This window comes from Triticum urartu, chromosome 3A, assembly GCF_056163025.1.
Source record: "Triticum urartu cultivar PI428250 chromosome 3A, HENAU_Tu73, whole genome shotgun sequence".
Classification (NCBI taxonomy): Eukaryota; Viridiplantae; Streptophyta; class Magnoliopsida; order Poales; family Poaceae; genus Triticum; species Triticum urartu.
Window position 1 is genome coordinate 103,377,357 of NC_141875.1, and position 8,479 is coordinate 103,385,835.

The following is an 8,479-nucleotide window of genomic DNA, read 5'->3' on the forward strand; positions in this document are numbered from 1 at the left end:
ACACCCTACCATGACACTAGCTCAGGTAAAAAAAGCTCAGTGGTTTTGCCAGAAATGAGATTCCTGCTCCCTGCTTCGTTTGTTCTTTGTTTCTTTTTTTAGCAAAACTTTGCAAAGCAATGTGACAGACCACGGGACCTTGTGAACTTGGGGTAATCAGACTGTTGGCCCAAGGCCATCGCAGTTCACTCACACTCACGTAGTACCCCTCGCCCTTTCACGTGCCCCGCATTTAGGTTTAGGCCCAACTCGCCAACGCCCTCGATGCGCTCCGGGAAAAACACCGCAGCACCACCGGTCCACCACCACCACCTTCCATATGCAAACACGCTCTTCATGGGACACCCCGAAGCAGCGGACTGCACCGCATGCCCGATCCTCGGATGCCGAATGCGAACAGAAACTGAAATTCGCAATTAATTTCGCAAAATCCTCAACACACAGCCAGCACGCGGCGAGGCCCGCGTTTACGATTTCGAAGTGGCAAAATTTTCACTCACCCTTGAAATGGACGAAATTTCGGGACTTTTGTAAATTTTAAAAATGGTTTCGGACAAATCACCGAAATTTTGTTTGAATTCAAATAATTTTAAATTTAAACATGTAAATAAAAGAGTATGTAGCACATAGTTAACTAAGTTGCATGTCTAACCTGATGGTTGGTCCGTATATTTTTTTTGCTAAAAATGTATATTCGGTGCAAAAATAAACAAAATGTTTCAGCAACATGATTTGAACTCTGGTCCAAACAATGTGAAGAAAAATGTCCTACCAGTACACCAATGAAACCCACGTTAATAAAAACTGATCCATGTTGTTTTTTACATAGAAATTCAAACCATACGAATTTTTTTGAATGAAAGGCAAAACTTTCGATCACCCTAAAAATTGTCGAAATTTCGGGAAATTTTGACCAAATTTTAAACATGGGGCTAGGCTAAGGACAGATTGGAAGCGATTAATTGCTTCCAACCCGATCCCGACGGCGAAGGCCGTCGCACCCCCAGAAACCCAACCCCTCCTTCGCTATAAATACCTGTCCATCTCGCGTCCCTCTTCCATACCTTTTCCTCCTCACTCCCCAGTCAAATCTTTCTACTCGGCTGCACTAACCTAGGGTTTAGTCCAGCGGCCAGCAGCTAGCTAGCGATGGAGGGGGAGATCCACGGCGCCGCCAACGCCTTCAACAGCGCCCCGACATGCCGCTCGGGGGAGGACGTCATCGTCCTGTCCTCGGCGACGGCAAGGCCACCGCGGTCGGTGGAGGCGGTGGTGCTGGTGGACGCAGAGGGGGAGGGGCAGGGGCTGCACATGGAGTTGGAGGCACCGTCGGAGAAGCTCTACTTCAAGACCAGGCTCTGCGAAAAGTATGAGGCCACCGGCCGCTGCATGTACGAGGACGGTTGTACCTTCGAGCACCGCCGCGCCGAGCTTCGCCCGCCGGTCCCCCCTGTCGGCGGCGGTAGGGTTGTCAACGGCGGCGGCAAGGTGTGCTTCAACTTCAGGGACATGGGCACCTGCCATTTCGCGGACAGGTGCGCCTTCCCCCACACCGCGCCATCAGGTACGCCCGCTCCCTAAGCTACCCACCTAGATCGCGCACGTGTGCATGGCCGATGGGGTCTCAACATGACTGGTCTCTGAGTCGGACTCGGAATCAGATCGATTTGGTATCTCTTGTTAAAGTTGGCTATCGTTGGGAGCTCTTCTTTGAAATGCTTCATTTAGTCACATGGAATTATCTATTATTGTCCTTTTAGAATTACTTGTTTGACATGTCTTAGCATCAGCTGGTCTCCGAATCGGAACCGGATTGATTCGGTATCTCCGCTAAAGCTGGCTACCATGGGAAACTCTTCTTTGATATCCTTACTATAGCCGCCTGAAATATTTCGAAAGAGAGATAATCATCTATTTTATGTTGTTCGACCAACCAAATAGCATCGATATATTTTGAAAGAGAGATAATCATCTATTTTAAGTTGTTCAACCAACCAAATAGCATCGATGGCTGGGACCAAGGCAAATCTTCTACATCTACGGTTTGGGGTGTGCTGCAATACCTTGACAACTACACCATGGTAGTATATTTTTTCTTTAGCACTCTCTTTAACCTTTTTCCTTTCTACCCCAAGGTGGTGGTGAAACACCCTACCGTGTCACTAGCTCTGGTAAAAAAAATCTCACTGGATTTGCCACAAATGAGATTCCACAGCGTGCTTGGTTTGTTCCTTGTTTCTTTTTTTTTAGCGAAACTTTTTTTTTAGCGAAACTTGCACTCTGCTGTGCTTTGCAAAGCAATGTGAAACACCACAGGGCCTTGTGAACTTTGGGCAGTGGAGCTACCGATCTGAGGACCATTCAACACGGGCCCAATGCCATCGAAATTCACACTCACACATAGTAGCAGCCTTCTTCGCTCTGCGTTTAGGCCCAACTCGTCGACGCAGGAGCACCACCACCATCACCTTCCGGACGCATGCACACTCTCCACGGGACACCCCGAAGCAGCGGACGACTGCACCGCGCGCCCGATCTCGGATGCTGAATGCAAACCGAAACTGAAATTCCCGATTAATTTCGCACAAAATCCTCAGCGCACAGCCAGCAGCGGCCAGGCTAAGCACAGATTGGAAGCGATTAATTGCTCCCAACCCGATCCCGAGGGCGGAGGCCGGCGCACCCCCAGAAACCGAGCCCCTCCGTCGCTATAAATTCATGTCATCTCGCAGTCCCTCTCCACACCTGCTCCTCCTCACTCCTCTAGACAAATCTTTCTACTCGGCTGCGCTAACCTAGGGTTTAGTCCGCCAGCCAGTAGCTAGCGATGGAGGGGGAGAGCCACGCCGCCGCCAACGCCTTCAACGGCGCCCCGACCCGCCGCTCGGGGGAGGACGTCATCGTCCTGTCCTCGGCGACGGCGAGGCCGCCGCGGTCGGTGGAGGCGGTGGTGCTGGTGGACGCGGAGGGGGAGGGGCAGGGGCAGGGGCCGCACATGGAGATGGAGGCGCCGCCGGAGAAGCTGTACTTCAAGACCAGGCTCTGCGACAAGTACGAGGACACCGGCCGCTGCATGTACGAGGACAGTTGCACCTACGCGCACGGCCGCGCCGAGCTTCGCCCGCCGGTCCCCCCTGTCGGCGGCTTCGCCGTCGCCGGCGGCGGCAGGGTTGTCAACGGCGGCGGCAAGGTGTGCTTCAACTTCAGGGACACGGGCACCTGCCATTTCGGGGACAGGTGCGCCTTCCCCCACGCGGCACCATCAGGTACGCCCCGCTCCCTAAGCTACCCACCTAGATCGCGCACGTGTGCATGGCCGATGGGGTCCGGATCTCACGAAACATGCCCTCGATTTTCTTGTCAGGTCACGCGATTCGCCTCACCGGGGACCAGAAGGTGCTGACATCCCCAGGGCCGCGCTACGCCGCCCCGGGCACCGCCAGGGCGTACCCGTACCCGCCGGTGATAACCCCGGCCACGCGTGATCGTCTTGCCCAGATGACCGAGGAGAACGGTGGCAAAAAGCCCAACAGGCTGATGCTCATGAGCCAACGGAAGATCGGCGGCATCTACGGCGACTGGCCGGAGCAGAAGGAGCAGGAGGAGTGAGACCGATCGATCAGCCGTCCACCCACCATGGTCGCATACCCATATAGTAGATGATTGACATTGCTGATACATAGCAACAAAACAAAAAGGGGACGGGTTGATCTTGTCTGAAAGTGAATAAATTTACCATGGTGGTATTTATCTTTTTTGTTTAGTAGCATGGTGGTATTTATCTGCGTTGTGTAATTCCAACTGTTGTAGTGCATGCAAATCCTATGTACTGTAATTCGTATGAATAAACCAATGTCGTTGTATTATATCATCATCTTTTTTTATCAGTGTGGAAAGAATACTATTCAATCAGCACCTGCAGTGTCATACATAAGACGTCGGGTCTAGCTAAGAGCCGCAAATGGCGCCCCAAATCAAGATTAACAGCGGCCTTCGCGAGTTCATGTGTCTCCCAGTTTTAATTTCTCTCTTCTTTCATGCCTGAACTTTACTGCAGCAAACTCCTCCGCCTTCTTCTTTATATCTGATATAATCTCTGCACTTTGTCCAAGGTAAAGGCCCCTCAGATGGTTGATAGTAGATAAGCAATCAGTAACAACCTGCACCTTGTTGATATATACTTCCTCTGTTCCAAAATAGATGACCCAACTTTATACTAACTTTACTAAAGTTAGTATAAAGTTGGATCATCTATTTTGAAACGGAGGGAGTATATCTGATGCTAGCGCAAAAGCTTCGCTAAATGCCATAGCATCCAGCGTCTCGGCCTGAACCAAATCCTGAAGCACAACCGCAGATGAGCCTTGATAGTGATCCAGTTCATCGCGGCAGATGACAGCAATGCATCCTCTGTAATTATTTTTTGAGATAGCAGCATCAACCATCAGCTTAAAGTGTCCCTCCAGGCTCCAGAGGCAGAGTCCAGGTTTTCCTTCTGTCCCTGTAGGTTGTTGTACTACAGTGGAGGTCGCCGTCCCGGCAGGCCGGCAAGGAATTAAGGCAAGGTCTGCAAGGAATTTCTGAATGAAGCTGAAAGTCGACAGCGGCGAATGAAATTCTTGCTCACGTATGGCCTTCCTCCTAGCCCACCATATTGACCATAAAGTCACCAGCAGCAAAACGAAGTCATCTTCCTTCAATGAGTCCATCATCACCATGAGCCAAAGCCTAGCGTCAGGGATGTTGCAAGCAATTACTATAGCCATATTACAGTCTATCAGAGCATGTCGCCATGTGTCTAAGAGTCGCCATCTGTTTGTGCTCTCGGTGGGCTTTTACGGCCCATTGGGCCCCTGTTTCTCGCTCAATGGCTTACAGTACAGACTACAGAGAGAGATATGCGGATCTGTTCATTTGCAGGGGGCTGGATCCCAGGGGCAGAGTTGCGGTCCTCCATAGCTGACGGGGAAGAAGCATGGGATCTGGAGCAGGAGCCCTGCTGGCGCTTGTGGCAGCATGTCTAGCGCTTGCCCCGCCCTGCGCTCTGGCTTCTTCTCGCAAGTAAGCTCCTCTTCCTCTTCATCCATCTGATGTGCCTGTGAGGATCTCTGGTTGGATTTGGGTAACCAGGCCCCACAAGGCCAGGATGTCTTTCTATTTCGGGATCAACTGTGTCTGCCCGCTTTGATTCAGTTTCTAGGATTGGATCTTTGTTGAGTTATGGTTCGATTTGTTCAGTAGTTGATGTGGGTAGCTTTGTTTCTGCAATAGTAAATGCAGGGCCAACAACCCATGAAGTCAAGTCCCCCAACCCTGCCTATTGATTTGTAGTCTTGGTCACAGTCTTGCCTCTGCAATAGCAGAGTCCTCACCATGTTGTGTTAATGGGTGAGATGGTCAACTGACACTTAGGTTTGTTTGTTGGCTTGAAGTTTGAGTGAAATTCTTGGATGGAGATACAGTATACACCATCAACTTTAGTCTTATCAATTACTCCCTCCGTTCGGAATTACTTGTCTCGGATATGGATGTATCTAGAAGATACATCCATATCCGAGACAAGTAATTCCGAACGGAGGGAGTACCACTCAAGTAGGATGCCAGTTTAACATCAGCTACAGAAAGGGGCAAGTCAATTCTAATGAGGAAGTATTACAAACTTTTCTCGGACACGCGGCAAATGCCTGTGGCCTCTTTCGCGCCAAATATCTGTGCCTTTTTTTCAGTTGAGAGACAGCCATGAGGCACCCCCTATGAAGCACAGCGCTCGAACGCTGGTGGTGGGCTGGCTGTGCACCCGCGCACATGTGCTTCTATCGAACTGACATTAGGTTACTTGTTGGCTTGAAGCTTGAGTGAAATACTTTGATGATCACACAGTTTAGCTTGCCGATTTAGTCTTATCAATTGCCACTGAAGTAGAATGCAAATTTAGCATCAGCTACAGAAAGAGCCAAGTCAATTCTAGTGAGAAAGTAAATTACCTTTTTTACTCGAATGTGCACCAAATGTTTGTGGCTTTTTAAATTAGAAATAACCATGAGGCACCCCCTGCGGAGCACAGGGCTCGAACGCGGGTGGTAGGCTGGGCGTGCACCCGCACACGTGCTTCTAGCCAATTGGTCGACGCCCAGTTCCCGAAAGTAAATTACAATTATATGATGTTCCCTCATGGAAGATATTAATGTGCAATCCAATCATTACCCTTTTCAGGTTTGGTCTGGATATTGCGCAACCAAAATTACTGAACGCCACAAATGGTTCATTTACTCCAAGCTCACATGTTGATTTTGACCCTTCAAAATCAAAGCGACTCTCGTGGCATCCAAGGTTTGTCTCGTCACCTCATTATGATGTGTACCTTTATTGCTGGACCATAAACAACATCTCATTTGATTTTCTTCTGTACTGGCAGTTAAGCATTTGTTACCATGAGTTTGTGGTGCATTTTCTATAAAAAAAAATTGTGTGGCGCATGAAAGATCTTCTGTAATTAACTACTTATACTCTTATAGTTGTGTATGTACTCAGATGCTCACTTCTTTTTATGTGGACAAATCCCAAGTTTCTTTCCTTAATTTAGGGTCTTCTTGTATGAAGGTTTTCTCTCTCACATGGAGTGTGACCACTTAGTATCTATGGTAATTTTCCCATCAACCGTATCACAGCTCAGTCCTTGTATTCAGGTTATTTATAAAAAAACAACTTGCATCATGTTATTGAAGGTCATGTTTTCATTCTTGCAGGCACATGGTAAGATAGGGTCATCTGTACTTGTTAATGATGGTGCTACAAATATTTCCCAGAACAATATTGATGCAGGCCTCATATTTCGCCTGGCTGATAGCAAAGTGAGCATACATACTGCTTTCATGATATTTTCATGACTGGCTCTTTGCTAACCATGCAGAAAATGTAGACAGAGAAAAATAAAATTAAACAAACCTTGAATCCCTCTATTTAACAATCTTCTACCATATCATCTGTAAGTTAATGCTTAGCTGTGTGTTACCTGTGAATAAACAGACATGTAACTAAATGAGGTCAGAGTTATTGTTTTTCTTGATATTGCAATCTGTGAAGAAAGTGCGCATTCTTTTGGATATATAGTAGTAGATGTCAAACTTTTATAAATTGAGGTATATCAAATTAGGGTCTACTACTACTAAGCCCTGGACTGTTCTACTTCTAAAAATTGATGTTTTGTACTCCTTTTGAAGGACATAGTTGTTTCGAAGATTGAAGATAGGATATCATTATGGAGTTTTATTCCAAAAGGTATCGCTTGTTCCTTGCAATTACTCTTCTGTAATTCTGTGTAATCTTGCTTGCTAGGTGTCTGGCTGTTGACATTCTTAGTGGTCTCAGAGCATGGGGAGAGCATGCAGATTTTGAAGTATGGAGCAAACCAAAGTGACCCTAACAAGGAAGAAACTCAATCGAGCAGTGGTGCCAATAGGCTTGTGACCATTTTGATGTATCTTTCTGATATCAAGCAAGGTGGTGAAACTGTTTTCCCCAGATCTGAGGTAATTACATTATCACACAGTCTTGCTTGTGAAAAGAAGTCCTTATCATAAAAAAAAAAGTCCTTATCAGAATGACTAGTCACACTGACATTGTTATGTAGTTTCCTTGACTGAAAAGTGAAAAGGAGATAATAATCTGTATATAATATATGTGCGCAGCTGAAGGATACTCAAGCCAAGGAAGGGACACCTTCTGAATGTGCTGGTTATGCAGTGAAACCTGTCAAGGGCAACACAGTTCTGCTGTTCAATTCAAGGCCTGGCGGAGTCGCCGACAAGGACAGTCAGTACGAGTTCTGTCCTGTCGTCGAAGGGGAGAAATGGCTTGCCATAAAACATATGTATGCAAGCAAGATCGATAAATCAAAACCTTCGCCGGCATCCGAGGATGATGATTGCACCGATGAAGATGGTAACTGTGTCAGTTGGGCCGCTGCCGGCGAATGCGACAAGAATCCTGTGTTTATGATTGGCAGTTCAGACTACTATGGCACTTGCAGGAAGAGCTGCCATGCGTGCTAGATTTTTTTTTGTTTTCGTGCATTGCCCTTAGGGATGTCTCTTAGCATTTTCGTTGTTTAATACAGGCATTGGTGTTGTAAGTGGAAAATGATTCAGCAAACTGTGCAATGCCCGCAGATAATCTTTACTCTTGTCAGGAATGTAGTAAGTACATAGGTATTGGATTGGCTACTCTTATAAAGTTATGAAAAATGATTCTGACCTCATCTTGTTCTGTCAGACAATGCCTGCATGCATAATCACACTTGTCTGCATCTTTGCAATCCAGCAACTTTTCGGGTACATGGATAATTTTGGGCCTAACATGTTTTTGGCTTGAACATTTATAACGTGTGTGGACTCTTATATGATCATATCTACTGTAAGAATACTCATCTAGCATTATAGGGCAAATAATACTTCCTAAACTCAAAAGTAGCTGGTTTTTC

The 8,479-nt window shown here is 47.1% G+C and overlaps 3 protein-coding genes across 4 annotated transcripts; all 3 read left to right on the forward strand.

Annotated features, from left to right (window-relative positions):
- The first annotated feature begins 1,149 nt into the window (after window positions 1-1,149).
- Window positions 1,150-1,581, forward strand: LOC147978779 (zinc finger CCCH domain-containing protein 1-like). Its single transcript, XM_087514887.1, has one exon. It carries the CDS (start codon window positions 1,150-1,152, stop codon window positions 1,579-1,581), a length of 432 nt encoding a protein of 143 aa, XP_087371013.1.
- Window positions 1,582-2,756: 1,175 nt separating this feature from the next.
- On the forward strand, window positions 2,757-3,755 carry LOC125548308 (uncharacterized). The gene is made up of 2 exons (XM_048711955.2): window positions 2,757-3,266; window positions 3,365-3,755. Exons 1-2 carry the CDS (start codon window positions 2,828-2,830, stop codon window positions 3,607-3,609), a joined length of 684 nt encoding a protein of 227 aa, XP_048567912.1. The 5' UTR covers window positions 2,757-2,827; the 3' UTR covers window positions 3,610-3,755.
- A 1,134-nt stretch (window positions 3,756-4,889) lies between these two features.
- Window positions 4,890-8,257, forward strand: LOC125543754 (putative prolyl 4-hydroxylase 7). Of its 2 annotated transcripts, none has more exons than XM_048707219.1 (7): window positions 4,890-5,061; window positions 6,214-6,330; window positions 6,584-6,641; window positions 6,747-6,851; window positions 7,221-7,278; window positions 7,369-7,529; window positions 7,689-8,257. In XM_048707219.1, the coding sequence occupies exons 1-7, from the start codon at window positions 4,976-4,978 to the stop codon at window positions 8,049-8,051; spliced, it is 948 nt and encodes a 315-aa protein (XP_048563176.1). In that variant the 5' UTR covers window positions 4,890-4,975; the 3' UTR covers window positions 8,052-8,257. The 2 variants fall into 2 exon arrangements, with proteins under 2 accessions (XP_048563176.1, XP_048563179.1); XM_048707222.2 differs by having other exon boundaries at window positions 4,922-5,061; window positions 6,601-6,641.
- Window positions 8,258-8,479: the final 222 nt, after the last annotated feature.